Genomic DNA, 21835 nt, shown 5'->3' on the forward strand with positions numbered 1-21835 from the left:
GGCTGCTTTGGAAGGTGACCACAGGGCTTGTTGGAATATGCTGAAATGGCGAAACTAATTAGAGATAAAGACAATAGAGACTTTAAAAAAGACTGGGAATCATTTATGTTGTATTTACAGAAACAATGTAAAGAAATGGACTCACTAGCAGGGTTTGAGTAAACACTTACAATCAACAAAATAAAAATAAAGAAACTACAAAGATGATGTTAAAATGATAAGAGTATAACAACATTTAAGTTAAAGAATTTAATATTAAGATACAATAAAGCAAGCAGGAGAAGTCAATATGTAAAAAACCAGAAGAGGAAGTTGAGGGAAGTCGAGGGGAGCAGGAATTTTGGGAATTGTATTTATTTTTTGTTATCTGATATGATATTATGATAAAAATGTAAAATTCAATTAAAAAATTTTTTTTAAAGGACTACCTGGATTTCGATCAAGCTGGGAAGCCAGTCTTGTGTTTGAGTGGTCCACTCGTTTTGTGCTGAAGAAAGTGACAAAATATTAAGTTATTACAAAATGTACCATGGCAAGTCTTCTTGCCACGCATGGGTTCTCTACCACCATATGCCTTCTTCCCCCAAGAAAAATGAAATAAAAGGTCCATGCCAAAAGTAAAACGCCTCCTTGCATTTTCCCAGCTGGTGATTCTCTCTCAACTCCCTGAGGCTCTGTCTGTTGAAAGAGGAATCGTTTACAAAAATAAGCCAGCGTAACCTGGTTTGTCAACCCTGCGAAGAAAATGCAACTAAGTGCTATAACTGCTGCTATTTCCAGTCCTCCATTTTTTTTTCTGTCTGCCTCTCTTCCAAGACTAAAACCAGAGGCACAGCACTCCACTGCATTTCTCTGGATGCGGAAACAAAGTTTAGGCATAGCATACTGTCTCTTTCAGAAAACAGACAGCACTTGCTGTCACTACAGGTCTTCCAGCTGGAAAACTACACGGAGGCTGTGTGGCTGCTGTGAGCCCAAGCAGCTCTTTGTATCCTGGGCCAGGTTTTATAAACATCTTAATTAGGGCTGAGGAATCTCCAGCACACACAGGCCTTTCCCCCCCAAACCACGCCTGCCCACTCACCAGCTGACATCACTGGCGACAAGCGAGAGATCAGGGTTAACTCCTATATTAGCTTTGTGATCCTGTCCCCAGAATCCTGGCCTAGTTATTATGTTTGACTAGGGATCCTGGTTTAAAACAAACACTTGCAAGTTTCACACGGCAAGCCACTGGCTATGAAGCTGGCTTGTTAAACTAACCACACTAACTATGGTTAAGCATTTTGTGTGAATGTGACCAAAGTATAACACTAAAATAGTTGGGTTTTCACGTGAAATCATTTTTCACTACATGATTGCACAAGAAGCTCATCTAAACATCTAAGAGCCAAGACAAGTTATTTCTGACTTCTACAGTTCACCAGGGAGAGATTCCAGAGGTTTACCTCAGAAGTATTTCCGCTGATTTCAGCTAAAGGTAGGATGAAGTGAGGATATTTTTCCACAGTAAGAAACTAGTGGTGACAGCGCAGAATCATAATTCTTCTGCAGGGCATACTTTAGAAACTTAGCATCATGCATCCAGAAACATTACATATTATAACTTATTTTTAAATTTAAAAAAAAAAAATCTCTCGCTACTACAGAAGGAGGTTTTTTTATGCCTTCAAAATCACCTACTTGTAGTCTCGCTCCCAAAACTTGACAGGTCTAACATAAGAAGTGATGAATATTGCACTTCCCAAAAATGGGTTTAGTGGAGTAGAGAAGAAAGCGGACACAGCTGCTTGGACAAACAGCATTGCAGAATCTGCAGGGAAGTAAAGTCAAGGAAACCACAACTTTCTTTTTTTCTGATTTCTTCGTGTCAGGGCAGAATAAAAAAAAAAAGAACAACCACAATAGCTCAAACATCTGTGTCATTTACAAAGATCCAACAGCATCGTGAACTACACTTGGCAACCATTGTACAGAAAAACGAAGTAATATGATACTGTTCTTAGTGTAGAAACATGACAACTTACAGCAAAAAAAAATGTTTCTGCTACACCGCGCAAACATTCACATCACAGTGTTTTGCAATCGAAACTGCTCAGAAGAGATTGGGGTGGCTTGTAATAATACATTTTAGTAGACTTTTACAATATATGAAGGCTTCAAAAGTTCTTTTCCCTGTGAACATAATACATTTGGAGCTTCCCAAAGGATACGTGGTACGGCAAAAGGCTGGGCAAAAGCATGGAACGCGGATCCCCATGTGATTTGCCAAGGAGCAATGTAAGTGTATACAAATCTCAACTTGTAGAAAAGCTCCCACAGCTAGAAAGAAAAGAGAAGAAAACGTTTAAAAAGCAAATTTGGTCACAGATCTTGTACTCTTGACACATGTATGATTTCAATTTCCCAGGAGGAGTTTTAGATGCACTAGCAATTTTTTTTTTTTTTGTAAAACTGTGCGTCATGTATGCCGCAGCAGATCAACTGGTTCAGTTTTAAGAGGCATGAAATGTAAGAGAATGCCATGTTCTGTCAAATTTGTACATTAAATATTTAACCAAACAAGCGGAGATTCTCTATTCAACAATGAATAAACTTCCTTTCTAGCTGCAGTTCATCAGATAACATGATAAAATATCATATATAACTAATGGTCAGATTTTCCTTCAGGAGACAATGGAAAAGAGGAAGGAGAGAGAACGAGATTCTATATTATGATGGCAGTGTATGTCCTAATATTATTAATAACAAATGTTTTGGTACCACTTTTAACATATTCAAGATCATCAGTTAAACTCAAGACCGTAAGACTACCATAAAATATAAAATTGATGGCTTTTTAAGGTTGCCTTTCAAGGCTGTGGAAAAGATGGCTATGCCAACTGCAAGATTTACTGCCATCTCATTTTGCCACAGAGTTATGGAACACACGAGTTTGGGCACTGTATTATTATTTGACATTACCTTGCTGAAGAGTATGGACATGAAGAACAAGTCTAGCAGCATTGACTCCGAGAAACGTTTGTAGTCAAATGTAAAGAAAAGCACTGTGAAAATGACAGTAACATACTGGTAGGTTGGGTTGCTGAAAGAGGAACGCAACAGCTTCATACCAGCAATAGTAATCATTAAAGCACCAAATCTGCAATGAGAAAATATATTTGTCAAGCTGATCATTTTACTGTTCACTTTATCGGAATTCAGTACGTTCTTAAAGATTAATAAAGTGTTTGGTATATTTCTCACTTTACTATCTTTCATTAAATATGCCTGACCCCTTTTAAGAAAGAAGAATCTCTAGTTTTCAAGAGACTGGTCAAGCGACAGAGATAGCCTTTGCAATAGGACATTAAAAAAAGCAAACCATAATTAAAGTAAAGGAAGCGCCGTATGTGCTGTTTTCTACTTACTCTATATCCAGTCTCTTTGGGCTAGCAATAGCTTTCGCACTGCTGCTGAGCTCATTGAGGACTATCAGAGGGTAGATAATATTCTTCTCCACAAAAAGAAGCCATATATGAAGTTTCTCAAACCACATCACATGTGCAGCATCTAAGAGGAGTCACAAAATACAATACGGAATGCTATAGGAGTCTGGAAAGCGTATCAGGAAACAAACCAAGCTCAGATGCCTATCTGCCCCATTTCCCATCATCCCTCCAACATAACAGCTAAGATATTTGAACTACTTTCCATTGCTACTAAGTTTTAACTTTATTGCAAGAAACTAAGTTTTCTATAGAAGGAAACGATAAGACACAGTTTTATTGTAAAGTCGCAATGTAATTAATTATAGTTCACAGTAAATTCCTAGGGAATCGCCAAAGGCCGAGTCTTAAAAGAAGAATTGTATTACTTACTGCGAACTTCAAATTGATAGTATTCCTTGGTTTTCAAAAGCGGGTGAGAAAAACAGTGCCAAGGGAGCTGTTTCCGAAGTTGTGGCAGTACATAATGGGTCATAAAGCCAACCGAGCCCACCAATGCGTACAGAACATAGCTCAAGACAGGCTAATGGAAAAATTTAAGAAGGTAAAAAAAGACTCAGTCTCAAAAGCAACCAATAGCAATTCCTTTCAGAATTGTGCTTCTCAATTTGGGCAGTATGGCAGTGCTGGCTGAAAGGGTGCCTTCATCATCAACTGCTTCCCCACCTATTCGGGATACATCTCAGGGATATCAGAAACACCTGTTGCAACCCATATCTGTCTCCAAATGAACCATTTTGAGTTTTGTTGGGAGGCGAGTATCATTAAAACAGGTCATATTCCTTGTGTTTCCGTTTGTGCTGATACAGACAATACAAGGAATGCTGTCCCTGCAAACTTGTCTTTGAGATGCAGTGCACTGCACTATTTAACATCCTAATTTTATTCAATCGCTCATGCAATTAGATCCATCCCTTTGTGTGATCTATGCCAGCTATAGCCGTCTCCAAGAAACTCCCGGGAGACACAATAAATAGGAACATGGAGAACTACAAGATCTTTTGCATCTTCTGGCGAGCCTCCTGTTCCTTGCTTACAGTTCTGAAGGATGGGGAGTTTGCCAGGCTCTGCACTGCAGCACTGGGGGAAACTAACAAGGGACATTAAAAAGTCAATAGAAATCTTACATCCTAAACCAAAAGCAAATATCCTGTGCTGTTGAGGAAACTCAAACACTGTCATGTTATAAATGCTGAAGTCAACAACACTGTTCAAGAGGCAGATACAAAAGAAACTGGTATGGATATTTTAGAAAATAAGGGGCGGGGGAAAGTAAGGTACCTGCAATACTGTGAAAACTGTGCTGACGTGAATAGCAAAATAAAGTACACCGATGACTATGCACACCACAAGATCAGACTGCAAGCGTTCACTCTAGGAAGGAAGAAAGAAGTTTTTTTAAACTAAAAAAGTTCTAGAAAACTGTTTCTCTCTTTTAGTTTTAAGTACTCAAGATAATCATTGTCTACATAATTTAACCCCGCCCCCATCAAGAAATTTAATCCCTTTCCCAAGAAATTGACATGACAGCTGACGTAACTAATACTCTTTCTCGTTAGTGATCTAATATAAAGGAAAATAACCACTGGTATCACAACTGTCAGACAGAGGTACTTACAGTAAGGTGTCATAAACAGCAGCAACAGATAATTCCCTGGACACCTGAATCATTAGAAGTGTCCTTGTAATATCAGTCTTCTTAGTATGCTACAAAAGTGAGCCAACTTACCACTGAATTTCTCAATTTTTCAGGTAAGGGGTCTTTAACCTCAGACAGTGGATCCTCTGGATTTTTATCTTCTGAAGTAGGGAAAAGTTTTGATTGCACTAAAGAACTAAAAGAAAAGAAAATGTTTTCTTTGTGATGATTGTGCATTGATTTGAGTCCAAAAAGAAAAACAAATCAAGGTTTTTAAATATATATTATTGGTACTTATTTGCACTTTGTCCCCCTTTGTGAAAAGGGCCTTCATATTGCATCCATTATCCCTGGCCATTGACCATGCTGGCTTATGCCAAGTCCAACAACATGTGGAGGATCACAGGTTAGCCAAATCTGAAAATTGTTTGCATCAGGTGGAGGCCGTCTAAAGCTTTTAGGCCCTTTGTTCCCCAGGACGTTTTCTGAACAGATTCCTTGCACAAACAATTATTGTAATAAGACTTCTACGTAATATATGAATAGGTAATTATTACTTACAAAAGCACAGAAGGATCACTACTCTGTCTGCTGAGATGGTAGGATATTGCCACTAACATGCCACAGAATACTGAAAAGAGCACTGGAATATGTTGACCATCCCAAGAATCCTGTGGGCAAAATCAGAGTTCATGGAAACAATTTTATTTTTTAAAGATTACAGAATTGGAAATCCTATGTATCTATGAAATAAACTGCATCAATATTATTCCTTAAATAAATGAATTACATTTCTCATCCACCTTGAAGGGCAATATCAAAATCAGTTAAAACAAATTACAATCAAGAAAACTGGGTGGGTATAAATATGTATGCATATCTCAGGTATCAATTACTCAGGAATGAATGGCATCGTGCACCAATTCAGCTTTCACATACAAGCTGACACCATGATGTTAGTGTAGCAGTGGAGCACAAGGGACACTTACCGTATTTTTCCGTGTATAACATGTCCCTGTGTAAAAGGCATCCCCTATTTTTGGGGACTCAAAATTAAGAAAATGTACTATGCAATATCTGTGTATAAGACGACACCTTATTTTTAACTTCAAAAATTTAAGGGAAAATATAGTCTTCTACATGGAAAAATATGGTATTCATTTATGGTGGGTTCCATGGCTTTACCAGAGCATGAAATAAGCATCCTTTCCTAAGGATTTGTGAATGTTTTATATATTGTTATGTACCGGGTATCTCCATTTTGATTTTGTACTGAGTAAGAAAATTTGTTTGTGGTCTGTAGTCCCTTGGCCTCCCTTGTTGGGTCATATCATATGGTGTGGGTGTGTGGCTGTGTATAATAAAATTCTAGTGTTACAAGGAAAGAAGACAAAACCAATCTCCATCCATCCACCTTTTACAAATATTAGGAAGTTCAGGTAACAACATTTAACTTTTAGTTTCATGAAGTGGTACAAGTATCAAGCCTAAATTTACTACTCAAAAATATAGCACTCACCTTTAGGGCACCGTAACACAATCCGTACAATAATGCTACTGCCACAATACTACAGATAAAACTGTAAAGTGCTGCAAGCAAGCTTGTCGTCGCTAGAGAATAAGAAAACATTTGTTAGGAAAAGAAACCCTTACCAGTGGAAGAACACGGACATGCATTTAGGTTTCAAGAAATAAACATTTATCCTTTTGATTTTTGTTTCTACTGGGAAGCTAACTTACAATACTATAAAGATTTACAGCAGATTATCTCATGCTTAAACTTATGCTACTTTTGAGGATTCTTTTATTGCATGATATTACTGTTGTGCAGTGTTCTTTCACTGGAAAAGTTAATTCAAAGATGTGCTTTTCCCAATGAGCCTGAAGCAACTTAAGTAGACCATACAACAGGGGTCAGCAACCTTTTTCAGCCATGGGCCGGTCTACCATCCCTCAGACCATGTGGGGGGCTGGACTATATTTGGGGGGGGGGAGGATGAACGAATTCCTATGCCCCACAAATAACCCAGAGATGCATTTTTTTTAAAGCACACGTTCTACTCATGTAAAAACACCAGGCAGGCCCCACAAATAACCCAGAGATGCATTTTAAATAAAAGGAAACATTCTACTCATGCAAAAACACGCTGATTCCTGGACTGTCCGTGGGCCAGATTGAGAAGGCAATTGGGCCGCATACGGCCCACAGGCCTTAGGTTGCCTACCCCTGCCATACAAGCTATAACAGACCCCACAATGCAGCTGTTCATTTGCTATGCAGGATTTATAGGCTTTCCATCAGAAAGCATTTTTGTTTCAGGGATATTACATTTCATCAGCTCTCAAATGGCAATAATACCTTTTGAGGAAATGTGATTTTATTGAATAACACAGTCATTGGCATGGGGGGGGGGCTGCCTGGTATGCATGAATGCAAACTTTCTGAGCCTCTTCTGGAGAGCACTGCCATACAGTTGAATATATGAAACGTTACTCTGAAAGGTGTAGAAGCTCCTTCCAATTTGCCTTTCAGCTGACTGGCTTCTGGAGTGCAACTGACAACAACTTCCTTAACAGCTCAGGGCAGAGAGAATGCTAAACCATGGTTTGGCACTACATGAACAAGTCTGCTGCGCTCCCTGTCCTCTCACACCATGCAGATCATTCTTCCTTTCCCTTGTTTCTGGCAAGCTATAGTTTGCCCTTATATCTGAACGTGCAAACTACAATTTGCACTATAAAGCAGCATACCAATACAGGAAGAGAGGAAATCACAGTGCATGGAGGAGGAAGTCTTGTGCCAAGCACATTCAATATGGCATCAAAGTATGATTTTGCATTTATGTCTGAATTGAACCACAGTTCTGTACTAGACTGTTTAGTGCACATAAAACAAAACTATTTGAATGTCAGGCAGTTGCTCATACTGAGGACCTAAAGGACCATGTGTAAAGGCTAAAATGAAGTAGGAGTATCTGAAGAAGTGTGCATGCACACGAAAGCTCATACCAATAACAAACTTAGTTGGTCTCTAAGGTGCTACTGGAATGAATTTTTTATTTTATTTTTTATTTTGTTATGCTTAAATTAATCCTTTGGATAAAGCCCTCAAACTACCTTTTCTAAAAAGATCTGAAAACTGTTTGCTGAATTATCCATGAAACGAGGAAGCTCAACTCACCATTGCCACCAAAGACATGAATATCTAATTGTTCACAGAGGTACATGACAAATGTGTTCACCTGAGGCAGAAGACCAATGAAGAACACTATAGGGAAACATAGTGTAAACACTACAAGAGACAAAAAAAAAGGTAGGAAGAAAATAGTAAATACATACAGAACTATTTGTTATCCTTCCACAACTCCAACACTATGGAGGATATAGGTGTTCTTTAATTAATTAATTATTATTATTTATTGAATTTATATACCACCTTGCACAAGAAATAATTTCACATAGCTGTTGTTCTTTATTTGAAAACAGTTGCCAATTACTACCTGATGTGAGTAGCTGATGTATACACTGATGTGAGGCATACAGCTCTTTTCAGACTCCTTTTCCTATGTAGCAAACACCCTACTCACTTTCAGAACAAGCAACTGCAGTATGTTTGTATCTGTGTGTTTGTCAGGCCAAGTGAAGGCCTTACTCTTCTTGCCTCTTCACCTTAGCCAGATATGCTCAACAGGAAAGTGAACATCCCTGAGAGGGCTGAGACAGAAGAAGACTGAGAAGGTTGCAAGGAGCTAAATTGAGAAGGGGGAAACTTGAAAAATGATGTGGAATGGAGACAATGGTGGTGATGGATTATGAAGATGTCATTAAGTAAGAAGATAACTGCAGTGTCCCCATAGGAGAGGGATAGCATGTTTCAGCATGACAACCTTCCAAGACATGTAGCCGGCAACCAAAATTAGGCTGACCTGAACAAATATTTGGCACTTTGGTAGTTGCTGTCATTCCCACCATACAAAAGCTGCCAGTTAAGAGACGGCTAAGAAGTGGATCAAGAGTTTATCTGAAGATCCTCTGTACACTGCATGGCAATTCTCCATGTTTACCAAAGTTCTAATCATGCAAGGACTTTCATGGTAAAAGGTAAAGGTAAAAGACCCCTGGAAGTTAAGTCCAGTCAAAGGCGACTATGGGGTTGCGGCGTTCATCTTGCTTTCAGGTCGAGGGAGCCAGTGTTTGTCTAAAAACAAGTTTTCCAGGTCATGTGGCCAGCATGACTAAACCGCTTCTGGCGCAACGGGACACCGTGACAGAAGCCAGAGCGCACGGAAATGCCACTTACCTTCCTGCTGCAGCGGTACCTATTTATCTACTTGCACTGGCATACTTTCGAACTGCTAGGTTGGCAGGAGCTGGGACAGAGCAATGGGAACTCACCCCGTCATGGGGATTTGAACCACCAACCTTCTGATTGGAAAGCCCAAGAGGCTCAGTGGTTTAGACCACAGCGCCACCTGCAGAACTGACAGTAAAAACTACTTGCTCTCCAATTATAACAACTTTTAAAAGACAGAATGAGAAAGGAAGGGATTCCATTTATTTGTATCTCCATTAAAGAACAGAAATCTATATGGTCTCTACAATGGACAAACGATCTATACATACCATCCACATAGCTTTTAATGGTGTTTACACCACCCTGATAATTTATGATACGGCAGTATAAAAATACTTTTATAACTAAAGAAGCAAATACAGTGCATCAGAGCCACATGAAAATTGCTCACCTATAATCAAGTCCCTTGCTGATAGCAGCAAAATTGGATTAGTGAAAGCCATTCCATATAGTCGGAACCTCGCAGTCAAAGTGCTCTTGCTGCCATAGTCCAGCAGCCAAATGAGGCTGCAGCATATGCAGAAGTAAACAGGGCGGCTATAGGCGATGATTCGGTTATGACCCTGGAAAAAACAAGTTTGGTTACTGCAACTCAAAGTTGCAAATCATAACTATTGTTTTCTTCAAAATTTGGTTTTGAAACTTTATTATGCATGCCACTTTAAATTAGAAAGTTCAGTGTGTTAAACTCAGATACACATAAGTATTAGCTATGCCTTTTCTGAATAAAAAGTTCTGTTCTATATAGGAAAACTTACATGCCGAGGTGATGAAGAATCTGGTTGCACACTCTAAAAAACAGACCAGAAAAATGAAAGGGTAATATTAGGTAAGGCTTATTTTCAAGGTTACTTTTCTGTATAAGACTCTTTTAACAGGAAGGATCCACAGAACTTCCATGGATACTTCAAGGCTTCTCATGGTGTGTTTTTCAGTCACAGCCCCTCATCCCCTCGCTGCTCCCACCCCCCAAGTTAGTTTCTCAAACAGCATTCAACGAAGCACGAGGAGCTGGGGTCTGAAGTGAAAGTTTTAAAATATTGAAAATAACTTAATGGAAGAGGTAAGAGCAGAAGAATCATACCAATTTTCTAAGATCATCCCAGGAATGCTGTGTGGGTTCATAAGGAAAAATCAATACCCAAGCAATGCCTTTATTAGGACCCATCAAAATGAATAGCTTCAGAACAATCTAGGATATACGTCACTTGTTTGAAGCTGGCTTAATGTCCTGGCCTGCTCTGAAGCTCATAACCATTATTTCCTGATTTGGGCAAAACATGAAACTGTGGTTAGCAGAAGGCTTCCTGGTTTGCTTGCAAAGGGACTGCATGCACATCCAACAAGGATCAGCAATGACTAGGCTTTTTATTAACTCAAGACAGATTGTCCAAATGCTGGCAGAATATTAATATTTAAAACTGACAGTGGCAAAAGAAGTTACCTTGAGCAAGGAATACTGGCAGCTGGCAATCACCAAGCAGAACTGGAAGACCCAGATATCCTTGAAGAAGCCTTCAATAAGAAGTACAGATCCCAAGAAAGCCACTTGGATAGCGAGGATGACAGCTAACACGTTTTCCAGGATCTCACGATTTCTATGGAAAAGGAAAAGTACGTGGTACTGGGAAGCTAAACAGGTTTATACAATCGGAAGAGAGGCTGCAGGAGTTCAAGGAAACTAAAGAACACGACCTATGATACTGTATCTCAAAAGTCTGAGAATGCCTTAGCATGCAAATTTCAGGTGCTGAATCTATTGTGATTTTATTGGAGTTCAAATGGCTGTTCAAATACATTCTATAGAATCAGTCAGAAAGGATAAAAATGTCACCCAGTCCTGGTCCCAACCACAAGACAGATAAATCCATCCATACTCATCCCCTCCCCTCCCAGAAAAATCTACACCGCAGTATGTCTTGAAAAAAAGGTTTCCATGATGGTTCTGCAGAAGAAAAATGAGTGAAGGTACTTCAAGAAAAACAAGTCTGTAAAGCAGTATAGATACTCCAGGGCAGGGAAAGCAAACTGCTGAGCAGAATTGTAGTGGCTTGCTGGATACCCCAATGCCCACTATACCATTAGAAGTGCACACCAGAGGGTAGCTTATCTGCACAACTCAGTGCTCTAAACAAAAATAGTGCAGTGCACAAAGTTGACGCTACCTTAATTACAAGTCCTGAAATCAAGTGCTGCAGTAAATCTTTCCTCCTGATAGGAGTACACTGGTACCCTGAACATGAATCATGCTCTCTTCAGGGTCCTCCAGTTAACTTCCCTCTCCCCGGTTTCTATTGGACACTCGACATTTTGTTGTTACTGCTGTTCTTAGTTGGGCCCATTTTGGCTCTGTTTCTAACAGTACCCACCACCTGATTTAACTAATGCTTTGAATAGTGCATCAATCATTAGCATATGAACCAAGTAAAGGGAAACCTGATGCAAATAATTACTTGAACTACATTAGAACAGCATGTGCTTATGGGATCTCACCTATCAAACAAGGCTAAGAGAGTCAGTCTATCAAAATTGATGCCAATCCAGATCTTGGGTAGGATCCAAAAGCGATAATAGTGTTTGACTTTTTGGGCGGCTTCCTCTTGAGGTTGCAGATGGTCCTGCAGGTCAGGGCTTAGGTCAATGTCTTGATGCTCCAGGAGATCTGTATCTATGGTCAACAGCCTGTTCAGCCTGATCTGGGGTAGGGAGAGCTACAATAAAGTCAATAATAAGTTGCATTCACACTTATTTAGCCTATAAACTATAGATCTTAAGGAACATAAAAGTGTCACGGGCCAAAGATCTGCTATGGGGAACTACCCCCTTGGCCTCACCTTCTTTGCAAATCTGTATGGTTCAGGGAGAAAGGAAGGTGGAGGATGCTGCAGTTTATCTCATTTCAGGAAGGCACACCTGATTAACAGTTGTTGAAGACTACATGCTCAACCCTGGCATGTGTTCATGGTAGAGTTACAACCTCTATTTGGATTGGCTGGTTTCTTCCAGGAAGCAAAAGCACTGGCCCTTTATAAAACTCTATGGAACTGCAGGAATAGTGCACATGCAAACCACATCCTAACTCCAGCTAGAACAGTTGAGTCCCCAGATGTTGTTGGAACGTCAACACCCATCTTCTGCAGAAGGGTTGGGGAATTGGATCCAGCCAGAAGACTGAATTCAGAAGTGGTCAACCCTTCACAAGCCACTTTAACAATCACCTGAATTCATTTGATTTTATTCTGTGAACTGCCCTGAGACCTCCGGGTATAGGGTGGTATATAAATCATCATCATCATCATCATCATCATCATCACCATCATCATATTGGCCAGAAAATCCCCACCACTAATCTGCAGCCAGCATGGCCAATGATGAGCAACAATGGGAATTGCAGATCCAGTAACATCCAACATACAAGGCTGAGTAGAAGGGCTCTTTCCTCTTTACAACTTCAATAACTCCAGGGTATTTCAAGCTGATGAGGTGAGGATCTGGCAAGCTGAACCGAAAGTCTTCAAAGACCTTACAAATCATGAACAGTAATAGTCTACAATCCATTCTGGATTGAGCAGGGCTTGGACACCACATCCTTATGTCTAAGAGGTGGCAGCACTGCACTTGTCTAATTAAACACACGTTATTAAACGTGTTACGTTCTCACGTTATTAAAGTATCAACATGGCTGCAACTCTCAAATTATTTGAAGCAGTGAAGGCATGGCATTGTCCAGCTGCTGACAACTTGAACCACTCGAATCCTGTGCTAAATTTACAGACAGAATACTTAATTGTATCTCAACAACTTAAGAGTGACATTTGATCATCTGCTTGCAATAAAATAAGGAGCAAATGCAAAACTTACTAAATCATGTGGATAAAAACGAACTGAGGTAGAACTTGATACATGAGAATCCGTGTCACTATAATAACAAGAAGATTACTTTAGTTTGATACCACACACTGTTCTCCAATTCAAGTCTCTTCTTTTGTTTAAGAGATTACGCTTTCTGTAGTTTGTAGGACATCAGTTACCCCAGTTTAAATCAACTTGCTACTGGAAAGGCAGTACTGTTTTCACCAAGGGAAAAAGAAACGATACACCTTCTTGATAGGACAATGCACCCTATTACCCAAACGTGCTGACATTAAGAAAAAAGGAGGCCTGTATAAGGAGCATTTCTATTTCTATTTTGTAATTAATTCTGCATTAATATCTTGATGGATGGATATGGGGTCGCACTGCTGGGCTGAATACATAGTCCTATCTGAGTGATTGCTAGCCCTTTTCAGGCAGAGGGTAATAACGGTCAATGGCCAATGTTCCGGGGCCAAATGTCAAAGTGGGAGTGGCAGAAGTGGAAAAGTGGTCCTGGATAATAATAATAATAATATTAATAATAATAATAATAGGCATATTTGGGGTTTAGGGGTTACAAAAACTTTTGGTATCACAGAATCACAGCAGGAGACCCATGAAAATAATCAGTAAATAAAAGGTGTTGCAAGATTTTTAAACTGATAAATTGGGGGGGGGGGCTTGTTGGGTCACAAAAAAGCTTTCAACATCAGGGTGTCACAGCAGAGGACCCATAGGAACAGCTAAAACTAAAAATGTATGAATTTGGAGAGCCAAAAAGAAAACTCCTGAAGACTGTGTGCCAGGTAGGGGTTGGCTACTACTGCACCATAAAGACAATTCCACATCGAAAATACTTTGGTTTGTATGACCCTGCTATGCACTGCTATCTATGTATGCAAAGCAATGGCAGAAAAGGATGTATTTCACGGCATTCTGTTTCTCTTTGATTTTGTAATAAACGTATCTTTATTGGGTGGTTGGGTGGGTGTGGAATCTGCATGTCCCAGGGGACATTATGCCCCCAAAGCAGCTATTTACTCCAAGCACCATGATTCTTATTCAGCTTACTGCCTTTAAGAAAGGGTATGAGATCCTGTCCAAGGATCTCGTGTACTCATTTTGCTCTAAGATTGTTAGATTATTCTCTCTTTCTTTGAAAGGGTATCATGACCTAATTGGCAAAGCCTATCCAGAACGCTGGCTAGGGAAAACAGGGTAGCTTTAGAAATCGTATGTACCGGTAAATTCAAACACTTTGCACTCAAACAGAGTAAAGCCAAGCATTCAGACACAAAGTTAAGCAATAAAACATCCTAAAATGTAATTAACACTTTCACTGATTGTTCTGAAATACTGCCTAGCCTTCAAGGGTTGTTCCAAGAAAGTATGCAAAGTGCTTTGACCATTTGTATCATCTGGCTCTCCGGATGCTGTGGGACTACAACTCCCTTGCTATCAGGAAACTCTCAGCTATTGGCTGGGGTTGAGAAGAGATGTAGTTCAGCAACATCTGAACGGCAAAAGGTTCCCCACCACTGCACTATATAAACATGAGAATGAAATTGGTTCTGGTTCTCAGTTCGTCATTCAACCTGCAACTTCCTTAGTCTCAATTTAATGGGTATTCTTTGACAAAATATAAAATTACCAGAAGGTTCCCATGTACATCAAATCACAATTCTGAAAGGGTTCTGGCTTTTGCAAAAATACACAGACGCTTAGGTAAGAATCTTTCAGAATTGTTTGCAAATTCAGCATTGCTGACTAAACCACAGATACTGGTTTTCAAAAACACACCAGATATTAGATGTTCTTCTTGCAGCAGGCTCAAAATTCACAAGCGACATATCGCAGCCCCCTGTCTCGTAGAGTGTAGAACTGAACTTACCTGTCAAAAAGAGAAAATCAGGATAGGTTAAATATTGTAGCATATTTGTACACTGTAGTAACAAAACATACATGCTATAGGTTACTTGTACACAATACAAATCTACATAAGTATTTTATAGCTACATCCACACACTTCATAAACCGTTAATGGAGAACTTTACTTGATCAGGGACCATGAAACCAAATTGGTCACAACCAAGAATGCAGATTAATGCACATAAGCAAAGAGTTACTTATGGACTTGTGTAATGCACACATCTTTCTTTAGCTTGTCCCTTGTCTTTCTTCGAGCTAGGTTTTCATACCTAGCTGACACAGTCCAGAAACAGGAAAATAAATCAGTCATTATCTAAATCATTGAAAAATTAAGTATGGTGTTCTTTCTTTAGACTATTGCATCCTATAATCTCTATCAGGAAAAGCTAAAGATGAAAACTGAGGTGCGCACTAGATTTGATGGCACATTAGATTCACAAAAATATAGGACTTCTTTGGGGAGCACATATTAATATATGGAATTCACAGCCACTTCAAGTTTTCAAAGTTCAGGAAAAATGGACCTTTTGTTGGAATTGAACAGATCCTTGATCAGATATTGCTAGGTCAAAACAAAGATAAGACGGGAAGACAAGTGGAATGATTTGAGGCTCCACACATGCCTTCATCTAAACAATGTTATTTATGTATGGAAATAGCAGAATCCAGTTCTGTTCTGCTTTTATCCACTGACAATTTCCTTTCAAAATGCTAACTGTATTCTTAAACAGGAAATGGTGGATTCACACCACCAAATTTTGCCAGTTTCTTTTCCACACTTCCACAGGCCATAAAAACCTAAAGCAAGCAAACACCCACAGTCCCGTTTTCACTAATGACATCTCACCATCAGAATACATGGTGTGAACATTTTTTTTTCTTTATCATGTGAGGTAGCTCTTGTGGAAGTACAAAAAAATAAATAAATCTGGATCCAGTGGAACAACACTCCATTTAAGAATGCACATTTTCAGTCATTTGACAATGCATGCCAAACAAGAAGCTGAGCCAGACTAATCACTATAGGGAATTCAGGCTACTAAAACGGAAGCAAAAACCAACAGCAACCTTAATACTAGGTCCTATCGATTGTTGAGAATAAGTGTTAGAGATGCTGCATACGGCAGTGATATGTGTTCACCACATGGACAATATTTCCAGCTTGAACTCCCCTCCATGCTGCTCCCCACTTCACCACACACAGAACACCCAATCTATAAACTTCGTAATTGTTGAGAGATTTTTATTTTAACATCTGTCTAACCAGGACTTGTTGAATGCTCCAGGCAGGGCTCCAAGTGCTGAATGCCCTAGATAATTCTTGGTACCTGTTCCCTATTGTCATTCATGACTCACTGACAAAATATACTGAGATAACCCTAAATCTAGAGTTGCAATAAATGTTAATACAAATGTACAAACATAAATTTTAACTGAGAAGGTTTGGCTCCTTTCATCACTATTTTTAAAGCTGGAACTTTTTAAAAAATGCACACATGACAGGCCTTGGGGGCGTATCATGCTTTATTCCTCCCAAAGTATTTGAGAAGGATCAAATGATTTTTTTAAAAAATGGGCTGAGTTGGTATAGGAGATGACTAGGGCGTGTTTATAGAAAGACACATCACAATTTGGGTTCTTTCCACATACAAAAGCAATGTATGTTTTCATAAGCAAAGACTACTCCTGGATTATTTTGTCACTGACACATATGGTTAGAAATCACAGTATGTAGACATACAGTACAACAAACACAAACTCAACATTCCCATATAATAGCACATTTCCCCCTGCATATTTGTGTACACCTATAACGTCGTCATAGTGGCAGCCTTGTTCTGAAGGTTACAAAGGTCAAATATTTAGAAAGAAGAACTACCACCTGTTAAAGCAGAACACAATCTAGGAATGGAAAGCAAACAATAAAATCTAAGAATGAGCTACCCTTTAAAGAGTGTGCATTTATTTCTAAGACTTGAATCAGTGTGTATCCCCCATAATTTTCATTCACATATGCGCCAGAACTATCAGACACCAAGCTATTAAGATTTGATCTCAGTGAAGTTCAGTCACACAATCTGATGCGTTCAACTGCACTTTACATATGAAAAATTGTTTCTTAGATGCATCTGTAACTCTTGGCAACCCTCTTACAAAAACATATTACAATTTTTCTTACACAGTTCACTTAAGCAAACAGTGCCCTGTCCATGCCTGCAGAACCAAAAAGGAAAAGGGAACTTGATAATAAACACCATGTGAAAAGTATATTTAAAAAAAACCCATGACTTAAGGCAAAAGATGAACGGGATTTCCCCCAGTCCCTAGCAGCTAAGGCACTTCCACACTGTCAGCATTTTGTGGGAGAGTTTAAAGGACATACAGTATCAGGAAATTTAGGTTTGTGGAATTCAAGTGGATTAAAGTGTTCTTTCTACCTACTGCAACAAATCCACTTTAAAAAAGAAACTGACTTTCTGCGGCTAGGAAGGTGACAGGGAAATGCATTGAGAAATCAATCAAATCTGAATGAATGCTCAACGAAGACTGGATATAATCTAACCTCCATGTGTACAAGCAAATCAGAATGAATGTGCAATAAATAGAGGGAGGCTTAACAAGAATGATACTCTCTGATTGTTCAAGGATAGTTTGTTCTGTCCTATAATTCAAATTGCCCCAGAAACACCCCCCTCCAATCTAATTTTAAAATATAATTTTAAAACTGGAAGACTAAATGGAGGATATCTTGCCTTTCCAGGCTTGACAACCTGGAATAATTTTCTTCTTCCTTTACAATTGATCAGAATATATCAACATCATAAATTTGAGAGTATTTGGTAGCGTACCAGTCCACAACTTAACAGAAATTGATCACTATTATTAAGTGCAATATGACTTCAATTCCAGCCACCATTCACTTTTTCAGCCAAGGAGCATCCATGGGACTCTGGAATGAAGTTGGTTTTAAGCTGTTACACCCCACAGTGTACTTGTGGTCCCCAAAGAGACGCTATATTAAATACTGAACTCTTAAAACACAGAATGCACTAGTTCATGGTAGGTAAATTACCATTACTGTGGGAAGTGAAGTTACAGGGAACCAGGCAGAGGGCTTTCTCAGCAGTGGTGCCCTTCCTGTGGGATGCCCTCCCATCAGATGCCAAGGAGATAAAGAACTACACAACTTTTAGAAGACATCTGAAGGCAGTCCTGCATCAGGAGTTTTAAATGTTTGACATTTAATTATTTTTTATATTTTGCTGGAAGCCACCCAGTGTGGCTGGGGAAGCCCAGTCAGAAGGGCAGAATATAAATAAAAATATTGTTGTTATTATTAGGTATTAAGGTAGCTACTTTGAGTTAACAAAGTGGGAACAGAGCTATCTGGATCCTCTGACCAAGCAGTTAGAATCACTCTGTCTGCTTCCTTGTACTTCCAAGCAGCGCTGAGAACTGCTAATATTGAGCTTAACTGTGGTTCAAGGCAACAGACAACTGCCTCCCCATGATTACAGGTGCTATACGGTTAAGCTTTTAAGAAGCATAGTCTCCTTGTCATCTGAATCCACCTTAACATATTACTGAATCTGGAGATGGAATCCTGTTTATAAGTCCACAGGAAGATAAAATCAGTGGGGTAATGCAGGAGAAGTGAGACCGTCAAGAGAGACCGTCAAGTTGGGAGTCGCAGGCTCACCCTTGATCCTAAGGCAGGAACTATTATGAATAGGAAGTCCCGCTTACTTGTCCAAGAGCAAAATGGCAAAGGAATAATAATCCTAACTGTGATCCAGAGAAGGCCAGCCAAGGAAAGTGACCTGTCTTCAACAACGAATGGCCTTCAACATCATCTTCTCGACTGCAAGTTCTTCTGTTTTGGCAGAACGCATCACCAAGGTGCTGGCCTTCCTCACCACAGCACCAGGGAACCAGGAAAGGTGATGGCTGGACAAGATTCTAGCCAGCTCCATTGCCATTTCTTGTTCCAGTGTCCAACTGGTCATCTGCACTACCTGGCTTGGGATTATTCCTCCAACATCTGAGGTTCCAACATGCTCTCCCAGCCCAGAGAAATAATTCTGCAATGCAACAAAGGGTATGTTGTGTTGTTTTATTGTGCCCTTGGTTACATAGGCTTCCTGGCTGCAATCTGCTTCACAGTGGTTTTCCTTGCTAGGAAGCTGCCTGGGTCCTTCAGTGAAGCCAAGCTGATCACCTTCAGCTTGGTGGTCTTCTGCAGTGTTTGGGTATCCTTTGTGCCCACCTACCTGAGCACAGAGAGTAAGTACATGGTAGATGTTCAGGTCTTCACTATCTTGACCTCCAGTGCTTGGCTCCTGAGCTCTTCATTCCCAAGTGCTACATTATTGTGTTGAAGCCAGATCTGTTAACAAAGGAGCACCTGACAACAAAAACATAAGATGGTGGACTCTCCTTCAATGAAGGTTTTTAGGCAGAGGTAGGATGTGTCATGGAGGGACCATCTGTCATGGATGCTTTAGTTTGAGATTCCTGGATTGCAGGGTGTTGGACTAGAACAGGGATGTCCAACCAGTAGATCGCTATCTACCAGTAGAACCCCAGCTGATCCTGGTAGATCGCGGGATCCTTACCGTGTACAAAAATTTACAGGGAAAAGGCTAAAAAACTATGTGCAATCCTCACCCCAAAAAGCTCAACAACTCTGGGCACTTCCCTCCTTAAAAAAAGCTCAACAACTGGGCAATCCACCCACCCCACGCACGCTCCTCCACCCTCCAATGACAATGGGTATATCACTGCCAGTTTTTTTATACTGGGAGTAGATCACAGTCTCTTGGGAGTTGGACATGCCTGGACTAGAAGACCCCTGGGATCCCTTCAAATTCTACAATTCTATGACGTATGAACAGGAAAGTAGATTCAGTCCTGCCAACGTCCCAAATATCCTTCACACAATACAACAATTAAAACTACCGTCTATGAGGTATGCCCTGGAACCAGTGGTGATAGCTATACAGCATTCTCATTGGGAGCTAGGAACAGCAGTCACATCCAAATGCTTGTGGCCCCAGTCTTAGAACAAAACAGACCCTATACAAAGCATAACTTAATTCTGTAATATTTCAGCAGAACAGTAGATGGCACCTGATTATCTGGGCAAACCTTCTAAATAGTTTTTCTCACATTTGAGAAAGGGGTGGGGGAGAGACAGACTGACATTCCCCACTGGCAGACTCTCTTTTGTTTAAGGATTCTCAAAACAGGATTATGACCACTACAAGCTGATTCTAGCCTGAAAACCACTAGGGTTGTCAAGCAATGTGGGAGAATTTCCAAGTCCAACCAACAAGGACCCCCTCCCATACTCAGTTTTAGAAATATTGCACAGGAAATGGCTTAGTTTTATTTTCCCAGAGTCTCAAGTACATCACATTTTAAAAGGACCTTGTAAACTCATGGTCTGCTTTCAGCTTCCTCCAAAAGGATGGTGTAGGGGGATATGGTATCTCATGGAAGAGACTCCTAGTAGGGGAAGTCTGCACTGAACCACACTTTTCGGACTGTGCTCCCTGAACCCTCCTGTTCTTTTCACCTATGCCTTGGACTAATTACAATCAGCATGGCTTCCTGTATTGTTTGCTATCTGCTGAAAAACTCTCCATCTGGAAGTTCTCTGATGCTAATACAAAATGTAAGTGCTTGTTGCTTTTTGGTGGTGGCATTCATATGGGAGAATGAAGCAATTTAGCACATAGATTCAACATACCTACTCAGACAACATAAGAAATAAATTTTAAAAAGGAGAGCTGAATCCACAGGCAGAATCTCTATCAAAGGGGGGGGGGGGAAGTAAGGAGTCAAACTTATTGGACTGAAAAACTGATCTGAAGTGCCTCCACAAAACAAATTAATGCAATTTCTATTCAGAAGTAAATTTAATGGGACTTGCTCCTAGAAAAATGTGGCTAAGGCCTGCGGGGTTAGGAGTATAGCATATTGTAAGCTATTTAATATTATCTTAAGATTGTTGCAGTCTATAAGTTGTAATTTTAGTGGAAAGGCTCTTCTTCCTACCCACTGAATCCTCAAGACAGTCCCTTTCAAATAAAATATTCCGGTTTCACTACTACTCTCAATTAATCACAAAAAGACAACACCAAATTCCAGTGCTTTATTTTGCCACAGAATAAAAAGAGTTAACAGACCAGAAAAATGAGACACCTGGAATTCACCTACGTAAATGAAATACTAAAACTTCTCAAAAAGAAAATAGTTTGTTTTTAAAGAAAACACTATTAATTTTAGGTGCATACTGTAAATGGGATGGGGTGAAGACTCATCCCGATTACTTGATGTGAGTCCTTTGACTTCAGATCAGAGATATAAATATAAACCCAGAATAAAATATTATTTTCATTATATTTTTAAGATTGAAAGTGTTAACACTTAAATGAAATCCAGAAGTGCTTTTATATTTATGATGGGCTTGTGCAATTCCCTCATCCCTCACATAAATTAAAAAGGGAAAGCTGTCAAGTACTAAATGTTTTTCTACTTCTTAAAATATTAATAAGGTTCTGTATA

General features: G+C 39.6%; 1 protein-coding gene across 1 annotated transcript in view; it reads right to left on the reverse strand.

Annotated features, from left to right (window-relative positions):
- The window catches only part of PCNX1 (pecanex 1), a 78759-nt gene that overhangs the window by 13330 nt on the left and 43594 nt on the right, over window positions 1–21835 (reverse strand). Inside the window, 17 exon segments of the mRNA XM_033146579.1 lie at window positions 429–487; window positions 1684–1813; window positions 2214–2322; window positions 2965–3142; window positions 3411–3552; window positions 3861–4011; window positions 4770–4862; window positions 5218–5323; window positions 5689–5798; window positions 6647–6738; window positions 8309–8419; window positions 9873–10044; window positions 10240–10272; window positions 10926–11079; window positions 11975–12192; window positions 13343–13400; window positions 15137–15227. Coding sequence (XP_033002470.1) covers window positions 429–487; window positions 1684–1813; window positions 2214–2322; window positions 2965–3142; window positions 3411–3552; window positions 3861–4011; window positions 4770–4862; window positions 5218–5323; window positions 5689–5798; window positions 6647–6738; window positions 8309–8419; window positions 9873–10044; window positions 10240–10272; window positions 10926–11079; window positions 11975–12192; window positions 13343–13400; window positions 15137–15227 — 2007 coding nt within the window.

The sequence above is a fragment of the Lacerta agilis genome, chromosome 1 (assembly GCF_009819535.1).
Source record: "Lacerta agilis isolate rLacAgi1 chromosome 1, rLacAgi1.pri, whole genome shotgun sequence".
NCBI classification, from domain to species: Eukaryota; Metazoa; Chordata; class Lepidosauria; order Squamata; family Lacertidae; genus Lacerta; species Lacerta agilis.